Raw genomic sequence first — 27,206 nt, forward strand, 5'->3', positions numbered from 1 at the left:
GTTGTGATTTGTCAATTCAGCGTGGTTCTAGCCTTGGCTTGGTCTTTGTTCAATTTAAGACTTGGTTAAAGGTCCTAAACAAATGTATGAGCTTTAATGTTGTAATGTTGTTACCGCTTCAAAAACTATACCTGGAGTTGTGTTTTGTTTCATTTACATGTTTGAGTAACGCTTTATTCTTAGTCTGTCTACATCTCCAAAGCTCAAAATGCTCTGTTCCACCTTGTGATGACATGTAGTGGTAGTTTTCAAGTTAACAGCTACCTGTTACCTTTTGTTCAATAGAAATTGGCAAATTCAGAAATCATCCAAATGATTCTAATGAAAGTATATGGAGTTTAAAAGCACAGTTTAAGAGAATAACTCAGCCTAAATATGCAGGGTTTGTGTGATAAACATGTGAATGGAACAAAACACAACTCCAGGTATATTTTTGGTAACAGTATTATAACATAGCAGAGTCAATCTTGTGTGACAATGGACCTTTAAGCCTTATTCCTGCTTTGGACATGTTAGTTTGGATTTTAACTAAATGAATATATACTATACTTAAATATGGGTAATTTGTCCATTACAAAAGAATTGACAAAGAAGTAGTGCTACATTATTATGTTTTTACTTTAATTAACTTTTCATTGTGCTCTGTCCCTGTCTCATTAAATAAATAAGTAAATCTTTTCAATTTGTGTCAGTACCAGTTCTAGCATTTGTGTGTTTTCTGTTTGTATGAGTCGGCTCCTCTCTCCTTCTTGTTTCCTTGCCTGGGGCAGGTCTGGGGGCTATGGATTACACTGGGGTCACCATTAATAACAAATGCCACCTTCTGTCATGACCTCCAGCTTCATTAGACAGAGACACAAACAGCCAGTGGATTTGCCCCAGTTTACCCAGGGGGGAAGAAATGGTCCATGAAAATACATCATCTCTGTTTAGTATTTTCTAGTAATAGAGATACTCCATCAAATTTCTAAAAGCTTTCTATCTATTTAAACAACTGATGTAATTGTAACTGTTACTACCACTACTACTACTACTACTACTACTACTACTACTACTACTACTACTACTACTACTACTACCTTAATTACGAATAGCTTACTAAGAATTTCATTACTATTACTTTTACTTCTAAGTGTTTGTATTATTACCACTAATACTACTACTACAGCTACTACTATTTACAGTACTTATAGTAATTCAGTACTTACTACTACTGCTATTTCTACTACTCTATTTTTTCCCAATTTTTTGCTCACATATTACATTATTTTTTACATATTAATACACACGTCTGAAGATCGCTTGCATCTAGCCGCCGAAGCAGGTCAAGATCAATACATGTCACTAATAAAGTTGTCTGCCTATAACGAAATAAGAGATTAATTGCAGTAAATGAGGACAAGATGAATGTTACTTAAGTAATTGTCAATAATACAAAGATATGTAACATTCACTCAGCTAATACATTTGAAGGCCCATTAAGCACATATTGAAATTATATTAAGAATTGTTCCTGTTGCCATATTGATCAGCATGTTAAAGCAAAATATTATATCCTCAATATGTTGCCAATAGAAGGAAGCTGAAACCCATGAATACCAGGTCTATTACTAATTTACAGATGCGTGCATGTATGGGATTTTCCTTTTAAAATGCACTTCTGCAGGAGTTCGTTTTTATCTATTCAAATGCACACATACTGCATATCCAAAAATACAGTTTCCATCTCCAGCACTGCACTCGTTCTTATTTACTTCCACTCTCTTGTATGTTATGGCGACGTGCTTCAAATGCTCTATACACAAAGTTCTATTTTGGGAAAGTCAGCCAGTTGCCAGAAGCTATAGGTGAAGTCTTATTTTCCCATCTAAATGTCAGCTCTTATAAGATGCAGGAGGCTCTAACTCAAAGTTGTGCCAGTTTTTTTTTTGCACATGGAGAGCAGTAATTTTTGGTATCATGAAACAAGCATGTTGCAGAGGTTACCATGGAATCACAACATGGCATTTTAACATGGATAGTTTGGAGTCAGCAGCTCTCCCCCCGCACTGTAAACAGTGTTGGTGAAGAACTGCTTCCCCCTCCTGAGGCGCCGGACTGTTTGCCAGAATCTCTTTGAGGCCATCCAATAGTCCTCCTCCATGGCCTCCCCGAACTCCTCCCAGCTCCGAGTTTTTGCCTCCGCAACCACACGGGCTGCAGCACGCTTGGCCCGCCAGTACCCATCAGCTGCCTCAGGAGTCCCCCGAGCCAGCAAGGCCCGATAGGACTCCTTCTTCAGCTTGACGGCATCCCTTACTTCCGGTGTCCACCACCGGGTTCGGGGATTGCCGCCGCGACAGGCACCACAGACCTTACGCCCACAGCTCCGAGCAGCCACATCGACAATAGAGGCCGAGAATGAAGCCCACTCGGACTCCATATCTCCAGCCTCCCCTGGAATCTGGGAGAAGTCCTCCCGGAGGTGAGAGTTGAAAGTCCCTCTGACAGAGGGCTCCGCCAGACATTCCCAGCAGACCCTCACTACACGCTTGGGCCTGCCAGGTCTTTCCGGCTTCCTCCTCCGCCAGCGAACCCAACTCACAACCAGGTGGTGATCAGTTGACAGCTCAGCCCCTCTCTTCACCCGAGTGTCCAAGACACGCGGCCGGAGGTCAGATGACAGGACTACAAAGTCGATCATCGACCTCCGGCCTAGGGTGTCCTGGTGCCACGTGCACTTATGGACACTCTTGTGCTCGAACATGGTGTTCGTTATGGACAAACTGTGACTAGCACAGAAGTCCAATAACAGAACACCACTCAGGTTCAGATCAGGGAGGCCGTTCCTCCCAATCACCCCTCTCCAAGTGTCACTGTTGTTGCCCACGTGGGCATTGAAGTCCCCCAGGAGAACAACGGAGTCCCCGGTCGGTGCACTGTCTAGTACCCCTCCCAAGGACTCCAAGAAGGCTGGGAGGCCCGTAGGCCGACACCACAGTGAGAGACCTGTCCCCGACCCGAAGGAGCAGGGACGCGACCCTCTCGTTCACTGGAGTGAACTCCAACACACAGCGGCTGAGCTGTGGGGCAACGAGCAGGCCCACACCAGCCCGCCATTGCTCCCCGTGGCCAACGCCAGAGAAATGGAGAGTCCAGCCCCTCTCAAGGAGTTGGGTTCCAGAGCCCAAACTGTGCGTGGAGGTGAGACCGACTATATCTAGTCGGTAAAACCTCCCACACAAGCTCAGGCTCCTTCCCGCCCAGCGAGGTGACATTCCATGTCCCCAAAGCTAGTCTCCATGTCCGGAGATCCGGTCGGCATATTGAGTAGAAATGATCAATTGAACCACATATTTATTAGGGATGCACGATCCTGCTTTTACAGTTCCGACATGGATTATGATACTATGGGTTTAATTATCTGCTGATACCTAATGTCAAACGATATCAGTGCAGTGATCGAAACCAAAATGTACTTCCTTAAAACAAAAATAAAATTAGGCAAAACTGATCCAAATGTGTTTATTTATCACTCAAGTAACAACAGAACAGCTTTCTACATATAGAAATTCAAACACTATGAGACTTTCTGGGCCAGATACGACCATAAATAGTGTTATTACATCCATTTATATGTATAAGCAGGATGCCATCCAAACCGATAAGCCGATATATCTGATCTGTCATTTTTTATTTATTTTTTTTGCATCAGCACCATTATCCAATACCAGTATCAGATTGGTGCATCTCTAATATTTATTGACATTATAGACATTTGCAGGCATTGTTCAAGTGTAACAAAATATTACATGATTAATAGATTCATTTTTTGTCACTACAACTTTGGACTTTGTAAATGTTGATCACTATTGCATGTATGTATTCACTGCACTTTCTGACTTAGGGCTCACGGGTGACTTAATGTCCCATAGTTTAGAAGGACGACAGAGATAGATGAAGGGCACACTTGGCCAACAGATAAAACATCATATCAGAGTTCGGATCTTTTTTTCATTTCATATTCAACGTGCTTTAATTTCTCGCCAAGCTGCTTTGTGTTTGTCCTGAACAAGGTCGAGTCCTCTTCACTGTACTGAAAGCACTATTGGGATCATGTGACATTGCCAAAGCGGTCCCTCTGGTGGCTCTAAGATTTGTAAACAATAATAACACACAAACACATACATACACACACACAGACACACACATATTAAAAGAATGGGATAACCTTCTGTAGCTGTTAGAGATGCTGATTTCTGTCTCCTCTCTGCCCTTGTCTTTCAGATTGTGGATAAAGGAAAAAATGCAAAGAGCTACCACTACATCCTGGCTAACCTGGTAAGACACGCCCACAATTATTCATCTTATTTAATGGTGCACTATGTAACTTTTTGGTTGTTGGTCTATCCTTGCTTGTTTCCATGTCACTTCTTTGCCTGGAATGTTCCACAATATGATATTAAACAGCTCTACCTTGCATTTACGGCTTTATAGCTGGAAAAAAAACAAACAAACAAACAAACAAAACTAGAAAAACAGGCTTTCTGACTCCAAGAAAGGTTGTCTCTCCACAGATCTGATCTGTAACTTTGTCTGGTTTAGTCTCCATGAAGCTAGAGTGGTGGACTCCAGTCAAATGAAGCTCACTGAGGCTGGAGGTTATAAAGGAATTTGGAGCAGAGTTCCTTTATCCACCAGGATCATGCAGAGTGGATTAAAGGGATAGTCCAGAATTTTGGACATAGGACCTCCTTTCCTAGTGAGCCAGAGTGTTGGAGATGTGTGGAAACACTTTTTAAAATATTCCATCCAGTCCTTGCATTTGCAGAGGTCGTTGGTGCTAGGCTAGTGCATGTCAATGGCCATAGTTAGCCTGCCACTAAAAACAGTCTTACCCACTCCACAAAGCACCCGAAGTAAATCTGTTATAACGTCAGACTGTCGATGTGAATGTCTCTGTTGATAAAATAATTTTAGAAGTAAAACCAACCTTGCATTTGAAGGATTTATGTCTGAGCAGCAGCAGTGAGTTGTACTTCCTGATAGAAAGCTTGGCAGCGGCGGACTGATATCACCCAGCACCTCGGAAAACTAAAAATGCACTGGCAAACTAAAATTCCACTGCTGCTGAGAAAATAGTCCCTCAATATGCAACGATTCATGCCATGCAAGGTTAGTTTTACTCCAAACATTAATCAGCACAGACATTTACGTGGACAATCTGGCGTTATCATAGTTTTGCTTTGGGTGTTTTTAGTGGCAGGCTAACTATGCCCAATGACATGCGCTAACCTAGCACCAGCGACCTCTGCAAATACAAGGACTGGATGGAATATTTTAAAAACTGTCTCCACACGTCTCCAGCACTCTGGCTCACTAGGAAATGAGGTCCTTTGTCCAAGATTCTGGACTGTCCCTTTAATACAAACCTTTTAAGACCAAAATGAGGGTCCTGTGACAGTAGTAGGTGATGACTTGTGACCTCAGTTTACCTTGAAAAACATACATTATTAGTGGGAGCTGCGTTACCTCTCCACAGGTCTGCTGTGTAATTTGATATGTAACACTAATAGGTGTGTAATCTTTTTGTCTCCATGGGGATGGATACATTTATTGCCATAGCCAAAGCAATAACATCTCCGTGGAGGCAAGCATTTATAGGATTTCTATAGTGCACCTATAAAAGTTTACACCCAGTATTTTGCCCTGTAAGCATACATTTAAAAAGATCATAGCAAATGTACTGAAGCACCTACTGAAGTATCGGCTTTGCTGTCAGTACTTCTTATGGAAGCCTGAGCTATTTGAAGTTTAATTGACAGTAATAAACCTATTCATGTCCTGTTCCTGAGTTCATACAGAGTTCTCAAAGGGGCATGAGGCAGAGCCAGATCAGACATGAGCCTCAAAGCAGGTTAAATATAGACCCTGAAAGGCCATGAGTGCACAAACTGAGTGGGCTGCAGACAGACATTTGTGAATGAAGTCTATGCAGGGGTTTAAAAGGCCCATATTACATTATTTTCCGATCTAGGTTGTAATGTTGTTTCCTCATCACAAACATTCCTGGAGTTGTGTTTTGTTTCACTCACACATTTTAACACACAAATCCTGCATATTTAGGTCGAGGTCTTCTCTCAGACTAAAAATACTCTGTTCTACCTTGTGATGTCGTGTAGTAATACAGGAAGTGCTCTATTCTGAATCATTTAGAATCATTTAGATCATTTCAGACCTGGAATTGACAATCTCTTCCGAACTGAAGGTAAAAGGTAGTTGTTAACTTGAAAACTACTGCATTTTGCATTTTGAGCTTTGGAGATGTCGAAAGACTAATAATAAAGGCTTACTCAAACATAACAAATATGAAGATATGAGATAGCAGCATTATAGCATGACTTAAAGCTCACAAGAGTTTATAGTCTGTATATATATATATAAAACAAGAGCTGAGGAAACTATGCATTCCAAAAGTATTTCAAAATATTACAGCATTTCTACATTTTATCAATGTTTTATGATGATTCAAAGAACATGGATAGTCTCTGAAGTGTGCTACAGGTACTTACATCATGAGGTGTGTCTAATATTGAGTTATACAGCCTCAAACTAGCACAGAACGATTGTTAAATTCTACGCCAGGCAGTGAAACAAAAGTAAAATTTTACTATAGTGCAAATTCTATCAATTGTTAAAAGGTAGCCAGCTTTAGGAATAAAACGGAAATACATTTTAATAGACTACTCCGTATGTGATGTAGTAGAGCACAGCTGTTACCTGTAGAGCTGTTGAGTTTTCTTTTTACATCTGATCAATAATTCTTGAGCAGATCTCTTTCAGTGTAAACATTGCTCTAAAATGTGAACATAACTTCACTGATTTGCTTTTTTTTTTTTTAAGTTTATATTGCCACCTCACTGAATAACAGATGTTGCATGTTTTATGCATCATTGCATTTTGTGGGAAGCCATTTTGTAAATTTTAGCTGTTCAAAGGCGGCTCAGCTCAGACCTTCTAAACCCACCCAAATGAAGAGAGAATCGACATCAACATTGGCTGTAGTAATAACAGTATTAATATTCAGCTCGTGGCCCCAGCGCTGTCTCTCTGCGGCGTTTTAGATTAGCTCAATCTCTCTTGTCTAGCCAGTTTGCTAGATTTAATTTTGAACGATAAAGCTTTGACGGTAATAACAGCTGATACGCAAAGTGGCTGCAGTCATTCATAATGGGGCTTTAAATGACGTGCCCCAACTTATGACTTTTTCTATTTCCGCTTTCTGCACACCTTTTCATTTAATTTACTTACTTTGTGTTGGAAATTTGATTGTCACTCTCTCTCTCTTTTACTTTCTTTTTCTGTCTCTTCTTCCTTTTCCTTCCTCTATCACTCTGTCGCTCTCTCTGTCATCTCTCTCTCTCTCATCTTTCGCTCTCTTTTGCTCTGTGTATGTGCGTGCGTGCGTGCGTGCGTGTGTGTGTGTAAGCATAGGGCCAGTTTCTATAGTAACCTCTCCAGCTCAGTGCGCTGCATTAGCTCATACATGAAGCAGAAAAAGACACTGGTCTATCTGTGGAGCAAAGGAATATGGACAGCTCCAGCACTGTTACATTACTCTATTAGAGATATGGACAATAGTGGGAATTGGCAATATAGGACTCCAGTTTATCAGTTGGTGGGATATTACAAGGTTCGTACTGTGCAATAGACTCATAGAATGTATCTTGAAGAGCCCATATTACACCCTTATGACCTATGTTATAATGTTTCTTCAACAAAAACATAAATCCTGCATCTTTAGGCAGTTTTTTTTTTTTTTTTTTTTTTTTTTTTTTTTTTTTTTCATCTCAAACTGAAAACACTCAGATCATTTGAATAATTTCAACTCTGGAACTGTCATCCTCTGCTGAATGAAAGGTAAAAGGCAGCCGTTAACATGGCATCACAAGGTGGCACAGAGTATTTTGAGCTCTGGAGATGTAGACAGACTAACAATAAAGGATTACTCAAAAATATGTGATTGAAACAAAATACAAGTCCAGGTATGTTTTTGAGGAGGTAACAACATTATAATATGGATTAAGCTTGTGAGAGACATTTTTGTTTAATATTGGACCTTTAAGATTAACCCATGGAGATTTTAAAGTATTTAAAAGTATTCTGAAACTATAATGCACTAAAGGTATTTACAAGCTGTAACCCTTCAGTTATGTGGTTGTTCCTCTACACTTTCATTTCATTTTTAAGGTTGGATTAATGTATCACTATGGGTGTTTTGCATGTCTTTTATCTGTTAGCTGGAAGGACTGTACCATTTGAGAAACACAATTAGGTTTTCTCTGTGGGAAGGCAAAGTGAACTCACATTTCAAGTCTGTAATGAAAAACAAAAAGACACAGTGGGCTATTGAAAGAAATATTGGATGACTGCCAAAATAAAATACTAAAAGCTATCTAGTATATACAATTGTATACCAACTAGTCCACTTTTCAAGACAAGACAAAAATGTTGTGTCAGTTTCTCTTTGCAGACACATTAAAATAATTACAAACAAACAAAATAAATGCACTGGCATCGATGCACAGAATACATTTGAAGTTTCCAGTTCACTGACTCCATCCAGTGTTGACCGACTGCTAATTATGAATCACTAACCATTTTCTTGTCTTCAGACCACCATGTTTGCTCTACACAGAGGGGCCATGACCTGCTCATCTGCACAACACATCTGCACATATTGTCCAATTAACACCAGCTACTGTGGGCCTCTGTAATTAAAAACCTCTTTATAAATTTGCAATCCTTCAGCGAGTCTCCAGTAGTGTTGCATTGACTGCGTTATTCAAGAGAAAGAAAACTCACATACTCAAATATACTTGCTGGAACCAGTATTGGTTCCGGGATATCGTTTCAAGGTTGGCAAATCAATTAATGCAATAACAGTTTTCTGGCTGTTGTTGAATAATCTATATAAACTTGAATTAGTCAAGGTAAACTGCTTTGACTTTGCTTTGGGCTTGGCTGGTATTGGCGATCGGGGAAGCTGTGTTCACAATTCCACTTTTGAGCTGGAGCAAAACCGTGAACTAAACCAAGACATAATGAGGGTTAAACCAGATCTACATTGCCACTAAACTGGGGCCAAACCAGGACCAAAGCAAGACAAGTGTGAATGTAGCCTAAATGCATGATTTAGTAGTAGTAGTAGTACTCCTCTGCTGGAGGGTTCTAGCCAGGCAGGTGCCACCTAGTGCCTCCGCTCAATTTCATTTTTCTCCAGCAACAAGGTCAGGACTCAAAATACACTAGAAGGTTCACAAAAACCGAGTGCAAGTTCGGACACCAGCCAATCAGCTAAGAGCCATGTATTCAGTGTTGGCAACGATTCCCGAGATCGAGGATTTAAAGCCAGAATAAGAATGTTTGGTGAATTTCATCAAGGGGAAATATGTTATTGCCCTTCTTCTTGTGGGATTTGGGAAAAGCTTAATATACCAGTTAGCCCCATTAGCGGCACATTACAAACATCACGACCAAATAGCAGCGATTGGTTAAATGATAAAAAGTACCCGCCTACTGGTGAGCAAACGAATTCTAACACTGCGAGGTCAGACGGTTTCTACGAAGTAAAACTGGCTGATGAATCAGGCTAGGAGGGTTCGCCAACTACGTGTAGAATGTTGCACAGTATGGAATTAAACTTATTTTTGACATGAAGACAGGCAGATGACATCACCATAGTTATAGGTCAGATCTATGGAGAGGATAACCAGCTCACAGTAAGAATGCATGTTTTTAGAACAATAAAAACACCTGCAACTGAATTGATGGTAAGTAAATTTCATAGGTTTAATGCCATATTGTGGAATATAACTTTAATGCTGTAATGTGGAATATTCAAGGCAAATCTATAGGTTTTCTATGTAGATCATCCACCAGAAAAGTTACGCAGTGCACCTTTACAGTCAAAATAATGGAACTGGAACTTAAAACACAGAATCAGAGTGCGTTAGTTGCGTATCCAATTATTTTTTATCTGTCTTCACTAAAAAGGGCAAAACTGACACAAGGCTAGTTTGTTTAAAAATGCCAAATTGAGGATCTCTTGTCTTTCTCATCAGGCAAACCATGCTTTTTAAATCGGATACAAATCACTGACAAATCGCCCCTGCCTTCCTTCATGCTCTCTTCAGTTTCGACTCCCACTTGTCTGCTGCTGCTGCTGTCACTCCTCCGCCTTTCACCCAAAAACTGTCGTCTTCTCCACCAAGTTCAGAGAAGAAAAAGCACGTGGAAAGATACCATTACAGTGATTCTGTGCCTGGAAGCCTGCCTTGTTCGTAGCAGTCCATACGGTTTTTGATCCTTCCCATTGTTAACAGTAGCCTGCCAGTCTAGTACAGATTAATGTTGGACTTTTTGCTAGCCGTGAAATTAGTTTTTTTTTTTTTTTTTACTTTTTCACTTTAAGTTGTCCCAGAGGAAAGATGGGATGAAGTCTGTACAATGGGATAACCCTTCTAAGCGAGCAGAAAGAATAGACTTTTTCATTATGCAATTAACCCCTTGCTCTGTAGCGCAGTAGGTACAATATAGATAAGTGACTCCTTGGGAATTTCCAGTAGACTTAATAAAAGTAGACTTTGCAAAAACCTCTTTGTTACTGAAAGGAGTTGTAGCCGAGGACAACCTTTGACACAGTTGAAAGGTATAACATTGGAATAGTCTTCTGTTCTATTCTCCCACTGCATGTAGACATATTAATAAAAGAAAAATGTGCCTAACTGTTCTGGCCACCTTCTTGTCTCCATGGAGATGTGGTTGGTTTAGCTGGAATGTTGATATTATGTTTAGCTATCATTTATTTAATTACAGGTGTTTTTATTGTACCTCACCGCAGATCTGACCTGTAACTTGGCTTGGTGTTTAATGCCATTCTGTGGAACATTCAAGGCAAACAACGGCATGGAACCTAACAGGTGGCATGCCCTCTACAAGAAAAGTTACGCAGTGTACCTTTAATGACTGGTTTGATGTACTTGAAGCACTTTTTTATATTAAATGTGGACTTGTGGATGTGGATGGATTTGGATTAAAGTATCAGATCAAAGAGCAGTATATCCTCCATTTTTACTCACCCCTCTAACCTCTGTCCATCTATTGTTTTTGCAGGGCTTTCTGGACATTGACCTGACAGACCTAAGAAAAGGCGGAGCAAACATCACCGGCTTCCAGCTCGTCAACAACTCTGAGCCCGAGGTCAGCCGCGTGGTCCAGCAGTGGATGGAGTTTGACATCAAGGACTCGAAAATGCCCAAAACTGGACTCAAGGTATGTGTGTGTTTCTATAATATATCACAAAAAAACAAAACAAACAAAAAAAAAAACAATATACCACCTCAACTGACTTAATTTTTTTTTTTTTATGGTTTACCCAAATGCTTTATACACTACTTTTAATTACGATTTTAACAATAATACCATCAGCTTGCCTTAATTTGATAGTTATTACATTATACATACATTTTTACATATTTTATTTTGAAATATTTTGAAACAGCTCTTCCAAATGTTCTTAAAGGCACTGTACCTGAGGTTTACTATCTTAAAAATGGATAAACAGAACAGATAAAAGGAATTGCCAGCATGCAAATTATTCTAATGTGTTTATTAAGCTTGAGAGTGCTAGCCTGCTAACTCATCTACTTCCTGGTTCATGGATGATAAAAAAGTTTTACAGTCAGATGCAGGGGAAAAACACATTTTACTTAATATATATAGCCCTATTAATTATGTTATTTCCTAGCCAACTTCACTTGGAAACAGTTGTTGGCTGCTGGTGTAATAGTGGTGAAGGTTTGTGAGAACTGTGAGTGCCAAATTTGTACATCTAAATCTGAACAAGAGCTCCATCAATTTGTTTTTGTAAAGACGTTTGACAAGTTCTTAGTTATTATTTTACAAGGTACTGTGTGTGTGTGTTTTAAATCCCAATAACTCAACAAAACATCCTCTTCTCTTTTTTGAGGAAGTACAAAGGCAAAACTTGATTTACAGTCAAGAACTTCTCAAAGTTGTCCAAGATCATTTTTCCACATGAGATACTCAAAGTAAATCACCCACAAGATGATTTTGTACCCAGAGCATGAGTTCTCAGGGCAAAAAGTTAACATTGAAATGAACCCGATGGTTTTAAGAGCCCGTTTGGAAATTGTTCAAACACGATTGACTTCTTAGAGTGAGGCCAAGTTGAAAGTTGTAACATTAATTCTGTTTTATTATGCTCCTTGTCTTTTGCAGTACACTGGTGCTTTGACATACGATGGAGTGAAGGTTATGGCGACCGCATTTCAAAACTTGAGGAAGCAGAGGATAGACATTTCACGAAGGGGCAACGCTGGAGAGTGTCTGGCCAATCCACCCGCTCCCTGGGGCCAAGGCATTGACATACAAAGGGCCCTACAGCAGGTTGTTACACATTACACACAAACACTAGCGCCCTGCAACCTCACTGTTAGCATCACTACTCACTGTCCAATTTTATCTCTATGAGTTTAGACATGCTCAAATGGACAAATATTTAAAAAGAACAGGGAGCTATGTGTGGGTTTCACTGACAACATGTTAAAAACTACACAAATAAAATTAACAGTTTGCACACAAATAATTCATAGAGATTAAAACATAAATAATCATCATAAAATTAACATTGGTGCGGAATAAAAACCTTTCAGTCATACACACTGCTAAATAGAACCATGTTGAGCCTGGATTTTAACATTGGCCACATTTACACAATTATGAATTAGTTGTTCTGAATTAAATAGTTCGGAATTAAAATATTCTCCTTCGAGTTTACATGCAAATAATAATTCTGAATAGAGATTTACATGGAAAACACGTTAAATCATCTTTATTTAATTCTGCTCAACGTCTGGGGGTTGGGAAGAGCACTGACTGGACAGGGGGCGCACAAACGTATTTACGTCAACCGGAAGAAAACACACACTTCAGCTGCTACTGGCTTTTTTGTCATCTCAGTTTGTCGTTGCACCACGGACACAAACATGATACAAACTTTTTTCACAGTCGTTCCAATGATACTTAAGCAGCAGCTTTAGAATTATATCATCGCGCTTTACGTTTGAAAGCTGAGGAGGAGAAGGGAAGAGTGTCGGAGAAGGGAGGAGGAAGACAAACTGAGTCAACGGCTGCTCTACCTCAGCCCAATTCCGCATCCCGCTCGCAAATCCAAAGAGAAATGGATGAAAGTCTGAAGCAAGGACTGGTGGAGCCGAAACGTCCAGATCGTGTCAGAAGGAATTATTTTTAAAAACAATAAACGTTTACATGATTGAGGAATAAATTAATTTGGCTTTAAAATCAGAATAAACCACTTACTTCGGAAATTAATTTAATTCTGAGTAATCATTTTCATTAGGGATGAAACCGTGTAAGTGTTTACATGGTGTTTTTAGAGTGGAATTAATTTTTATTCAGAATTCAATTATTTTTATTCGGAATTAATGCTCTCATGTAAACATGGCAAGTGTGAAAGTTTAGACAGAGACATGTTTGTGCTCAATGCTAAGGCTAATGCTAATGCCCAATGCTACTGCTAATGCTGATTTTAAGGCATAATAAATATTAAAATAAAACATCACAAACTGAAGTATTCTACATATAAAAACAATAGTTTATTTTATATTTTACAATTTTAATAAAAGTGACTGTTAGCTTTGAGACACAGTGAGCTAGCTAGACTGCTACTGTGCACAGAGCCCATTGTTGAGTGGCACGTTCGCTAACCGCTCCTGAGCTCGGACTGGCTGAACAAATGAGGTCCTATTGTAGCGCGCAAAGTTCACATTAAGTCGTAGCAAGGCGGCGCGCTATCAAATGTGACACAGTGGCTAGTAAACAAACGCTACGGGCAATAACACTCGCTGGTGATGGTCATGAAATATGACACCAGCAATTGAGTTTAGAAATGTAATATTCGGAGACGTAGCACTGGCTGGACTTCTCGTGGGCACACATGGACACAGTCATTCAAACACAAATGGAAACTACATGAGGAATATTTGTGTGCAGAGATACAGACACAATTTATTTAAGTTGCGGTTTTGAGATGAGAGTTGTGTTTGAGTTAATGTATTTTGATCAGAAAGGGTTAATTTAAAAGATTATAGGAGACGGCATAGGCACAGAGGTTGTTGTTAATACTGTACATTTGCTAAAGCTTACTTTGATTTGAAAGCACCAAGATCTGATAGTCTGGTTCATTTAACGTTTTAGAGATAATAAATGCTGCTTTCTTTCTCTTTTAATCTTGATATAATGTTGTTTCTTTGAAGGTCCTATATTACACAACACTGACTCAAGTGAGTTTTTAGCTATGTTATAATGTTTTTACCTCCTCAAAAACATACCTGGACTTGTATGATTTATTCACACACGTCTGAAAAAACCTTTAGTATTAGTTTGGGTAACCCTTTATTATTAGTCTGTTTACATCTCCAAAGCACAGAATGCTCTGTTCTACTTTGTGATGTCATGAAGTAGTAGTTTTCATGCCAACAGCAGCCTTTTACTTTTAGTTCAGTAAAGATAGGTATTTCCAGGGCTGAAATTATCCAAATGATTGTGATAGTGAAGGTATATGGAGTTTAAAAATCCAGTGGAGCACTTTCTGTATTACCACATGACATCACACAGTGGAACAGAGTGTGTGTGTGGGTTAAACATGTGTGAATGAAACATAACATAACTCTAGGTATGTTTGTGATGAGGAAACGACATAATAACATTGATCAGAAAACAGCGTAATGAAAACAGTCCTTTGTTACACTGAATGTAGTTGTAGCCAAGAAAAAACTTTGACCTGGTGAAAAGGTGTAACATTCTCTGCTACTTTCTCACACTGCATGTAGACATATTAATATAAGAACAATATTTTTGGTCACCTCCCCATAGATCTGACCTGTAACTTGAGCGGCTCCCATATGGAAAAGGTATAGACAAATCATACACCATTTTAGCATGTTTTATCTGAATCCTAAAAGATTTGTATATGACAGTGAAAACAGTTACAAGATCTTTGGTAAATATGTGCAGCATGAAACATATAAAACTTTGTAACCTGCAAGGGCTGTATATGACACTAATCCCACAAACAATATCCTCACAAGTGTTGGCGAAAAGTAATTTTTACCACAGAATCATAGAAAAACAAGTGAAATGATGATTGTTTCCTTAAACTCGATTGCTGTGTTGTGTGTGTATGAGAGTGAGAAAGAAAAATGTCAGTGTGTGTCTGTTGTGTGTGTGTGTGTGTGTGTGTGTATGTTGGGCAGCATGGGGGTAAACACAGTAATGCAAATATTGAATTACAACCTTAAAAGACATACCACTCTTCCACTCATATCACAGTGAACATACATGTGCAAAAGATTTTTACTCCACAAAATCCTAATTATTACAAAGGTCTATATTGACTTGTAATATTCAAAAAAGCTGCTATACACTTGTTTTTTTCACATGCCTCAACTAACAAGAGGTCATATCATTTGAGAACAGCAGCTGGTTAGCTTCATTGGTAAATCGCTGGGCTTTCACATGGGTAATCTGGGTTCAAATCCCTACTCTAACTAGGTATTTTTAACTGCAACATATAATTAAAGAATACAAACATTACATGGAACATACAAAGAAAATTTAGTTTATCATGCACATTACCTGTAAATGTCATGCAAAATGTTCACTTTATCTATACTATTTTTTTATAAAATAGTTGTATGAGAAAAATTCGAAATGGGCCACTTTCAGTAGTAAACCATACATGGCACATATTAACCTTATATAAAGATTTACTGTCAAGACAGTGGTAAATTCTTTTTTTTTTTTTCAATTTTTTTTCCATGTGGGCTGGCACCACCTGCTTGTCTCCATGGACATAGTTCATTTTAATGCCATACTGTGTAGCTTTTGCAGACAAGCAGTGGCATGTCCATGTAACTTATTTAATTATTTAGGCTTCTCCTTTTGCACTCCTTAAAACACTGCATGATGTCATCCAGTGGCAATACAGGGTGCTTCTCTTTGTTTTGTCTTCACTTCAGTGCATAAACTGACTTCTAGGATCGAAGCAATACTTTCAGCATTATTTAAACTGCTCCATTCCCCAGGGATGAATGGATTTTACCATAAAATCTTTATAGGATTTTCAGTGGTGCAGTGCTTTGTAATCTAGTTTGTCTGTTTATGTCATATTAAGTTTATCATTCAGAAAGTTTGATTTCATAAAACTGGTTACAGTCTAATCTTGAGGTAATGTATTTGTAGGCATGTCATCATTATTACTGTCGACTTCAATATATGACACATGTAACAATAATTTTGGGGGGTCAATATTTATCGTGGGGACATTTTCTTTGTAAAAGTGAGAAAGTTTTGGTATTTTTTTGCAATATGATTCGATTTTCAGCTTCTGGTACTTCTGCTTTATGGTTTGGTTTCAATATTATTGTTCATCTACATTAACTTCAGCAGTATATCGTAGTTCAAAATGTTTTATTATTGCAGGCCTTTGAATTTATGTATTTTATGTAAATGAAAAACAAAGGAGTGTCAATAATCATGAATAATTGTAAAATGGTGATATTTTCTTTGTGCAATAATCATAACACTAAAATTTGACATTGTGACAACCAGTATGCAATCCAGTATTTATTGACTTTCCAGTTATTTAGGTCCAACCACATTACGCATAATTGCATATGAGCCTGTGTGTGCGTGTGTGTCTTTGTGTGTACGTGTGTGTATGCTGCCCGTGGCCTTGTCTACACTGGGGCCTGCTCAGAGTCAATCTCACCATCTGCCCGGAGATAGACTGGAGATTGAAGCAGTGTGCGCTCAATTAAGTCCATCACGCGGCCAAGACAAACACACTGCGCTGTACACATCCACCATGGTCTGTCTCTCTCCTCCGCTGGGACCGAGCATTCTCACTAAATAACCACTAAACGCTTTGCTTAACATGCATCTCGTGTAGGAACGCCATGGAAATCCAACTACCAGTGAACACACAAGGAGCAAAGGGGTTCAGATATTACAAGCTTCATGTATTTTTGTAACAGAAGTTATTTACCCAGTGGCCCTTTATTCATTAGGTGATACAACTTTATAATTTCTACAGCAAAAAAGCCTCAGTAAAGCATGAAAACAGCAATTCATACAGAACAAATTGCTTACCAAGAATGATTTAGGCTTTATTAAAGGTGCACTATGTAACTTTTCTTTTCTGGTGGGGGTGGTCTGCTGCCTTCTTGTCTCCACAGTATGGCATTGTAAACCTTTCTTTCCTGCATTTATTTAATTATGAGTGTTTTATTGCTCAAAAATACCTTGAAAAACAGGCATTCATACTGTGAGTGTGGTTGCCTCTCCAGAGATCTGATCAGTAATTTGATGTATTGGTGTCACCAGCTGGTCTCTATAATGAGATAGAGAAGTTTAATGTCATACTGTGGGATAATCCAGGAAAAGTAATACAGTCTCTATGGAAACATGCAGGTGGCGGATCCTCTACTAGAAATGTTACATCGTGCAGCTTTAAGAGAAATAGAGGTGTGGTTATTATAACGTGTGACCTTATTCGACTTGTTTTTCCATGATAGGTCCGCATAGATGGATTGACTGGGCACATTCAGTTCAATGAGAAAGGACGAAGAACCAACTACACAGTCAGCGTCATGGAGCTGGCGCCGTCTGGACCCAAAAAGGTGGGTGTGTCGTTTTGACTAACAAGATCAGTTCAAATGTTCATTTAAAAAGATGTACTTAAAAACACATTGATAACATTACAGGTACTGAAAGGTGAAATGAATGAATGATTAGGGCTGAATGATAAATGAATTAGTTGCTTAAATGAATGTATGTTAGACAACTGGTCATAGTGTTACGTAGTGTTGTCACCATACTAAAATTTCAAACTCTATTTTAATACTAAGTAATCGACACAGTACTGACTCCAATACCTCAGTGATAATAAAAAAAACAACACAGACCATGTATATTAGGGATGGGCATTCGATTAAAATTTTCTTAATCGATCATCGGGAGAATTAACGATCAATTATCGATTAATCATTCAAGTTTTTTATATTAAAATGTATCATCATTATTATTACTATCTGCACTACTAATCTGCATAAATAAATTCAACTTTAGGACATATAAACCATAACCACTCTAGAGCCACATCAGCCCGTTTGAGATTATAATGTGTTTAATGCAGTTTTGCGCAACTCTCACAGAAACGAAACTTAAAACCACATCGCTAATTTGCATAAATTAAGCAAAGAAAAAAAACAGCTCTTGTGCGCTGATGCGACATGACTCAGTGGAATACAGGTTAGTGTGACCATATTTGCATGTGTCAAAAGCAGGACACCGTACGGGGGGTGGGAGGTGCGGACTCGTCATCGACATTGCGCTACTCTCACCTGGCAAAGATTTTTTCCCACTGGACACCGAAACATATGTGCTGCTTTGTACACTGTGCACATGGCCTCCCACTTGTCCCGAACGCAATGGAAAGCGTGGAATTTCTTGTACAAGTCATCGTTAAATACGCATTTGCGCTTCGGCACGTTGCAGACTGACCAACTATTTGTGTCTCGCTCCTTCTGAGTGCAGAGAGCTACATGTACGGACCCCTGTTTGGTCACGCTACTCACAGCAACCTACATTCGGTTTGTCGATTAAAATTAACGTTAACGATGAAATTCTTAATGATCAATTATCGATTAATCGACTAATCCTGCCCATCCCTAGTGTATATGAATGGACATAGCTAACACACTAGCCGCCGTGTTCCAAGTAGGAAGTGCACCAGGAGACTCTGGCTCCAGTTGAGTTACATTGGGATCTTGTCGCCCATCTCTCTGTAACTTCTGTAGTGAGCCTCGTCATTTTGGTCTTAAAATGTTCATATTAACCCATTCTACATGATCCTGAAGTTGTCATTTTTCTATTTTATCCCTAAATCAAGATAGGAACATAAATAACGGACCAGTCAGATGCCTTCATTCCCTGAAGTCGCTCCCGCTAGTGTTGGCAATAGGTTTGATTGACAGCTTGTGTGTTTCACTGCTAAGTCAGCCCCCGTGCCGCTTTTCAGTGAGAAGGGTGGGCACATTTAACGACCTGAATCATGATTGGCTCTTGTGGTTACAATGGTATTGATTTAGACAACAGAATATCATTTTCGACATCATCAATCATAGTACTTTCTTTTATATTACCATGTGGTCTTATATCTGTGTAAACCCTCAGTGGTCCAGGTAGGTTCAAGAGTGGTCCAAGGGCGTATACTAGTCTATGTGCGCATGTACTTGTTCTCATACAGCTCGAGATCATTCTAAAGCTATTCCGGAAAGGTTCATTTCTGTCCTGTGAATGTGACTTTTTTTTTTTACAATCCTAGTGGTATGCATAATCTCTACTTTTATATTATATCAACTAAATTATCTCTCATGCTCTTCTTTTAGGTGGGATACTGGAATGAGGATGAGAAGTACGTCACCACAGCCAGCTCCATTCGAGGCATCAATGACACTTACGGACTGCAGAACCGGACCTACATTGTCACGACAATCCTGGTGAGTTTGTGTGAGAAAAAATATATACTGAGGTTGAAGAAAGAGGGACAATGGGAAGCCGAATGGGGACTAAAGGAGAGAGAAAAGAGAGAAAAAAGCAGGGTAACGGTTTTCATTTTGTGCTTTGATAGAGTTCCTAAGGGTCTAGGCGCAGAGAGCTGTGTGGATATCTGTGATTGTATCTGTCACCTCCTCTTCTCTCTCTAACTACATTTGGCAAACTTTTCCCCTCCACACTCAGAATGACAAAGATTTGATTTTGAAAGTGCCACTGCAATGTTTGCTTCAGAAACTAGGCTTGTGTACAATACTGATTTAGATAGCATCACAGCACAGGCCAATATCATTTAATACAGATGAGGGGCAACTAAAATGAGTGAGATTTCAGGTCTAGTCAATAATTATCAAGTCCAGCATTTATTTCCAACAGTTATTTCATGCCAAAATACAATGTTATTAAATGGGAAATCTGGTTCTTGCCCCCCATCTGAGAATATGACACCATCGCATGTAGAATATGAAAACCTACGCCAGGATCTCTTTCATTTTAAACATATAGGGCACATCATGGGAAAGAAGCAATTGTTTTCTTACATACGCTACCATTCAGTTTGGACACACTTTTTCATATGTTTCTTCTTTATTTCCATGATTATTTACATTGCAGATTCTCATTGAAAGACACATATGGAATGTAATAAACAAAAACAGACTCAAAACAGCTCAAATCTAAATTTACAAATAGCTACCCTTTGCTTTGAACCCCGGTTTTCACTTTTGGCATTGCTTGATGCTGACATGGCACATCTGTAAACTGGGGATTTCCTCAAGAAACTCATTGCGAGAAAGCCAAGGGTTTGTCAATGAGTTATTTTCCTTTTTGTTTCTACATAATTCCATATGTCTTGCATCATATCACATCTGAGGTCTTCTGTATGTGCATAAAATTTAGAAAGTCATACATTTATAGAAAAAAAACACTCAGTGAGAGGGTGTGTCCAAAGTTTTGATTGGTAGTTCATATAAATACATGAACCAGGCTGATTGATCATATGCGCTTTTGCCTTTTGATATTTTACATCATAGGAATAATAGGAATCACTTAAATCTTCATAATAGATTATAATTGTTTGTGTTTTTCTTTATGTGTTAAATTCTACAGTGAGGCATGGTTTGTTTATAAACTGTGCTATAAATAATACAATCCTGTTACTATAAGGGCAGTATATAGACTTGGCAAGCACTCAATTTGAAATACTCCTGGGTACAATAAAAATAAAGTGGTCTTTGGGCTTCCCTATAGTATTGTAAACATTGTATGTAATTTACTTATTAAATCCTTCTTGTCTTGCAATAATAGCTGTGAGAGGTGGGGATAGTGGCTGATTAGGTACGGGAACATAGACGCATGCAATGGAGCTCAACAGTGACCGCCTGCTCAATCAATTTTCCATTGATGTTTCCCATATACTTCTCGAAAAATGTAAATAAGAGTTCAAAGCCATCTCCAAGGCTAAGCAGCTACGTGGTAACTGATATACTTTGCGTTGTTGTTTTTTGGCCCAAAATGGTAGATTAAAATGCAAGATTCTTCAAAATGTTTTTATAACTTTGTTGTTTTGTGGAGTTGCAGAAAGAGGTTTTAAATAAAATTATAGGTCTTGTGGTCATTAGTTACAACATAGCTGATTATTCCCAAGCAAGCTTTCAAACTTTTAATTCTTAATTTTAAAATTTGTTGGAAACTCTGTGAGGAAAAATTACTACGAAATTTAGTGTGTGGTCAATGTTGAGCTCCATATACAGACAACCATTATTGTTCTGAACTGTTTTTGGATTTGGATTTGTGTGTGTGTGTGTGTGTGTGTGTTTTATTTTGCTTATCCATATGGAGACAGATTTGATTAATGCCATATTGTAGAACAGGAAAAAGGAAAAGCAGTACATCTCCATAATGACAAACAGATGGTGTACACTCTATCAGAAAGGTTCCAAAGTGCATCTTTAACTGGTCCACGCTGGTGAGGAAATGTTTCAGTTCATGTGTGTATTAACAATGTGAAATTCCAGCCAAACTTTATTATGAGAAATGGACCACCACTTTGCAATAATACAACTGTTTTTTCAAAGGAGGGTTACAAAGTGCTTCACATAAAAAAACACATAAAAATAATTAAAACACAAAATTAAAGGTGTACTATGTAACTTTTCAGGTAGAGGATTGGCTACCTGTTTGTCTTCATGGAGATGTTATTGTTTTGTCTGGAATGTCCTGGTATGTCACTTAACGTATCCACCTTGCATTTCCCCAGTAACATGGTTATTGAGCTGAACACTTGCATTCTTACTGTGAGCGGGCTCTCCTCTACACAGATCTGACATGTAACTTGGCCCTGTGGTGTCACAAGCTGTCTCCATAGACATAAACTATCTCTAAGGAGAAGCATATGACGGACCCTCCACCAGAAAAGTTGCACAGTACACCTTTAAATAAAAGATACAAGTGTTTAATTGAAAATACTAGCCTTTAAATGTATGCTTTAATTTAGATGACTAGCATCAATTTTATTCAGTGGCACTCTGTACTTTTAGGGGCTAAATATTTATAGAAACTGCCTTCTGTGACTTGAAAAATTGGTAAAAAGCCCTGGCCTATATAAAAGACATAGGTCAAATTGAGTTCACTCATGGGTCACTTTGAAAATAGGGCCTCAAAGCATCACCCCCACCATCTCTTTATCTATCTGGTTATTATTTTGACTCAAATACCACTTTTATACCTGAAGATTCCAGGCCAACGTAAAGGCTAATATAAGTGTATCCATCTCTCATAGGTACAACATGCTCTCAGTGTTTCCTTCATGTTGAAAATTTAATATCAGATAATGCAGCTTTTCAGAAGGCCTGGAGCTTGGCATGGCTTTTTCAAGAGCTTTTTATCTCTTTTATCTCTGGGTCTCACTGCCGCAATGTAATTTTCCTGGACTTCTTTGAGTTACAGCAATATCACGTACTGTGTATGGGAGAGATGTGTTGAAAATAACAGAGGATTTGATGGTGAGTGTGAAGTTCAGAAGGCCAGTCTGTGTATGGGAGAGCATGGCGTGCATCCACTTTGAGGGTTAATGGGTTCAAAGGACTCGACTGGGTGATCCTCTGAAGTAAAATTATCCTCTCACCTGATAAAAGCTGCCGGGAAGCTATTCAGAATAAAAGCAGAAATCGACAGTAACAGCTCTATGGACTCTATGGACTGTGCAGCCATATTGTCATCATGTATTGAAGCTCAGGGCCCAGTGCGACCACAGACTACAATAAGGCCACATGCTGTATACTAGTGAAAGGGAGATACAGGTTTTTGATGTTTTTCTGCATGTTATTTGATACATATTTCACCAGATGCCCTCCACACAGTGTGACTGATGAATGAATGAAGGCAATTTATGTGTCATTGCTTCAAATTCTCTGGTCTAAAATACTAGTTCAAATGAAAAAAAATTTAAATAAATTATAAAAATGTTATTAATAGAATTCCCTTTGGTCACCCACAGTTAGTTTCATTCAAATACTTTTGTAAGGCTGCAGTTTTACAATAGTTGTAAAAGAAAAACTATCTTGACAAGGCTAGGCTAATGTGAATAGAAGTTGCAGTAACAGAAGCAAGTATTATTTTTTAGAATTTCCTTTAGTAGTCCCCAGTTACAAGAATTATAAACTTTGATGTTGATTTCCTTCAAATATATTTGTAATATAACTAATGTATTAACAAAGATATTGAGGACGAATTAAAACAATAAATAATAAAAAAAAAAAAACACAGATTCTAACGTCCATAATTCATTCTGAACCTTGATTTGAACCTGTGGGATGCACCCTCCCAGAAACCTGTACCTAAAATAACTGTATGTGACATATCTCCTCTCAGAGTCCCCTTTTCCTGTGAGATAAATTGGGTTTTCTGTCTGTGAACCTAGAGATAAGGTGTAATCAATTATAAAACTGCCAAATACCTCCCCTTTTTAGATCAATATAGTGCATATATTTGTTAACAAAGGTGCACAGCTGCACTGGAATAAAATGAAGTAAACTTTAAAATAAACTAAAGTAATTGCAAATATTGATACTCTGCAGTGACATCACGCTGGAGGTGTTTTACATGTATCTCTATTGGCAAAATGTTCAGCATTTACCATGGTGACACAATGTACACATCAGTAAACACAGACAAAACTTTTAAGATAAGAAAAAATACAAAATGGATTTAATCAACACATTTCAGGAGTCTGATCAATACGAGTGTTCATGGTCCTGTTTTGGTGATTTTCAACAAAAAGGTGAGAGACTAACTGAAAAACTGTTGGCTAATGGCAGCTAGTTTGTGACTAATTTTCTTTGAGAGGGACTGACTTGTTTAACAGCACAAATCATCTCAACTGTTGTATTTTAGCTAAATGAGATTGTGTTGAAGCAAAAGTCAAATTAAGTCTATCTTGAGTAATTGAACTTCTAACAGAGTAGTGCTTTCAGTTAACTCCACATCCCCAGGGAATTTTGATAAGATCAGCTGAAAGTATCAATAGCTTTTATCAGGTTATAATGTTTTGTCATTACCAAAACAATATCTGGAGTTGGATTTTATTTCATTAGCCCACACCCCTTTCAAAACATCTGCCTTCCTACAGCACAGTCTCGATATGGTTAAGGTGTTAAGTAGTGCAGGGGCTGTCAGTCACTTCAGAGAGGTGGAAACACTGAGATCAAAGAGAAGCGGAGTTGGAGACGTGCTGTTTGCTGTGAAATGTTCTTGTTCTAAATTACACTATAGCATACAGAGACAGATGCACAGATTTGATGTTGTCATATCAGTAAGCAAGCTCATGCATGCATAAAGAAAGAGTTTGACAGAGTAAGACAACAAAAAGGAAGCGACTACACAACTTTAAGGTCCTATATTATGCAAAATTGACTCTTGTGAGCTTTAAGCCATGTTATGAGAAATTAATGGCAGATTTTTATCATTTCCCCGAATGATCTAATTTGAATTTAACACAGATTCATTCCAGACCTTGTTTCATTACAAATTGGATAATAGAGTTGTTTTTTTTGCAGTATCATTTTTTTTTACTAAAGTGTTCAAGTTAAGCTCTATACATGTATTATTTATGCAGCTGAACAAAATATTGGTAACTGCTGGAGATTTAAGGCCTGATATCTGATACTTTTGGCATACGTTTGGGGGGGGGGTCATTACACACGGGTGGGTCAGGACTAAACCAGGTCTAAACCAGGAGCAGTTTGTCCGCAAAGCACGATCGGGCAATTGCCGCGTTTAACTCCGTGAGGTACAGAGCTGAGCTGGTCCTTTCTCCTGTGGTCACCTCTGAGCCCGTCCTGACGGTGAGTTCTGGTTTAGTCCTGGTTTAGTCCTGTTTTAGTACTAGTTCAGTCGTGGATTAGTCCTCCTCTTCAGTCCTGGAATCAGTCCTGGGTTAGTCCTGGTTTAGTCTTGGTTCAGTCCGTGGCGTAGGCAGAGCAAAAGTTTGATATAATCTCGGGTTAACGGGCAGGTGCGGTCCTGTATTGCGCGGGTGCGGTGTTGTACTGGGGGTCTCCAAAAATTGACCCGTGCGGGACTCTGCGCTGTTGGGCTCTATTATGGAATAAATTAATCTTCAGATTGTTACATAAAGAAGGAGGAAAATAACACAAGGACGACAGCAGCAACAAGTTTTAAGAAGGAAGTAAAAAGGGTTGCACCTGTCCTGTCTGAGAAAAGTGTATAAAGTTTGTGGTGAGGGGTTTTACAGCCTTAAAACAGATAGAATAATTGTAAAATATAAAGTTGGCTACTTCGCGGATTTCACCTATCGCGGGTTATTTTTAGAACGTAACCCCCGCGATAAACGAGGGACCACTGAACTCTCACTTCGCAACCTGTGCACATGGCCTCTCACAAACGGAGAATTTCTTGTACAAGTCATTGTTAAATGCACATTTGTGCTTCGGTATGTCGCAGACTGACCGACTTTTTGTGTCTGCTCCTTCTGAGTCACAGAGAACTACGAGAGCCGCTCAGTTTAATGCTCCCAATGAACGGTACTGAAAACTCGGACATTTGCATCACTTAAAAAAAAAAAAAACGGACGCCCCGGACATGACGCAAAATACGGACATGTCCGGGGAAAAACGGACATTTGGTCACCCTACTAAAAAGTGCAAATACCGGCCTCTAATATCTTGCCAAGCTATTATCATTGAAAAATAATTGTCCCAGAACATTGTTATATGTGCAGTGGTCCAGAAATGTCATTTAGTCTATTTGGTCCTTGGAAAACCATTCGGACATGTTTCATTTCAATGTGTATTTGACAGTTATCTATTGGACATGTGCATGTGGTTTATATTCAAGATGGCCGACTGACAGCCATATCCCCTTGGTAGCTGGTATAGGTCAATGAGACTTGTCCTGGCAGACCTTCAGCTTGTCTTTATGAGCAGATTGCTGTAACTGTCTATGCCCGTGTAGTTTTAGTCCGTCTCTATGCTGTGCTGTGTGTATTGGGTCGGACTAGTGTGTGATTGTGAATATCTGTCAGAGCACTGCACATCCAACCTTTCGGTGCTCTGTCTCCCTCGGGTGCTGTTTCGCGAGGCAGTGGGCTCGGAGATTTCATGTGTAACAATGATTACCTTCACCTCAAGCATAAAGAGCAAGAGGAGCCAGATAACTGTGGCACCAAGAGGGAAGCCCTGTCGTTACACTCAGATGAAATATGGAGGGGGCAGGGTCTAAGCAGGAAACAGACTCATATTATTACAACCTGTGGGAATAAAGGCAAGTCTGAGCCAACCATTCATCAGACTGGACTTCTATATTTTTCAAAAGGTAAAGGTACTTCCAGATGAGGGGGAAGATGTTCTGAATAAAAAAACTAAAGCATCTATGGCCCCATATTACATTAATTTCTGATCTGATTTCTGATGATATAATTTTGTTTCCCCATTAAAAACATACCTGGAATTATGTTTTGGTTCATTCACACAGGTTTAACACTAAAATCCTGCGTAGTTAATTATTTTTCTCTCTAATATTAGATAAATGTGATGCGGTCATACAGGAAGTGCTCCACTGTGTTTTTAAACTCCACCCACACACACAAATGTTTTTTTTATACATATATATATTTTCCACTTTCAAGCACTTTACAACAAGGAACGACTCATCCATTCATACACACATCCATGCGCCAGTGTACGCAGACACTGGGGCGAGGTAGGTTAAGTGTCTTGCCCAAGGACACAATGACAGCATTCATCTGTGGGAGCTGGAATCATACCAGCCAACCTGTGAGTCAGTGGATTTGACCGCTCAACCAATGATGTTGAGAGCAAGATTTGAACCGTTAAACTTCAGGTCAGTTGATCACCTCTACCAACTGAGCTACTGTCGCCCTACATACACATTCACTAGAATAATTTGGATAATTTTAGCCCTGGAATTGCCACTCTCTACTAATCAAAAAGTAAATGGTAGATGTTAACTTGAAAACTACCACTATC

General features: G+C 38.9%; 1 protein-coding gene across 5 annotated transcripts in view; it reads left to right on the forward strand.

Moving 5' to 3' along the window:
* gria1a (glutamate receptor, ionotropic, AMPA 1a) overlaps positions 1–27,206 on the forward strand; it is a 130,950-nt gene that overhangs the window by 51,556 nt on the left and 52,188 nt on the right. For 4 of the 5 annotated variants that reach the window (XM_020927322.2, XM_055159102.1, XM_055159103.1 and 1 more), the window contains 5 exons: positions 4,267–4,320; positions 11,155–11,313; positions 12,283–12,450; positions 17,661–17,765; positions 19,536–19,646. In XM_020927322.2, the coding sequence (XP_020782981.1) occupies positions 4,267–4,320; positions 11,155–11,313; positions 12,283–12,450; positions 17,661–17,765; positions 19,536–19,646 (597 nt within the window). The remainder of the gene's footprint in view (positions 1–4,266; positions 4,321–11,154; positions 11,314–12,282; positions 12,451–17,660; positions 17,766–19,535; positions 19,647–27,206) is intronic. The other variant, XM_055159104.1, reaches the window with a different exon arrangement.

This window comes from Boleophthalmus pectinirostris, unplaced genomic scaffold (genome assembly GCF_026225935.1).
Source record: "Boleophthalmus pectinirostris isolate CB_2022bp ecotype Guang Dong unplaced genomic scaffold, ASM2622593v1 HiC_scaffold_23, whole genome shotgun sequence".
Classification (NCBI taxonomy): Eukaryota; Metazoa; Chordata; class Actinopteri; order Gobiiformes; family Gobiidae; genus Boleophthalmus; species Boleophthalmus pectinirostris.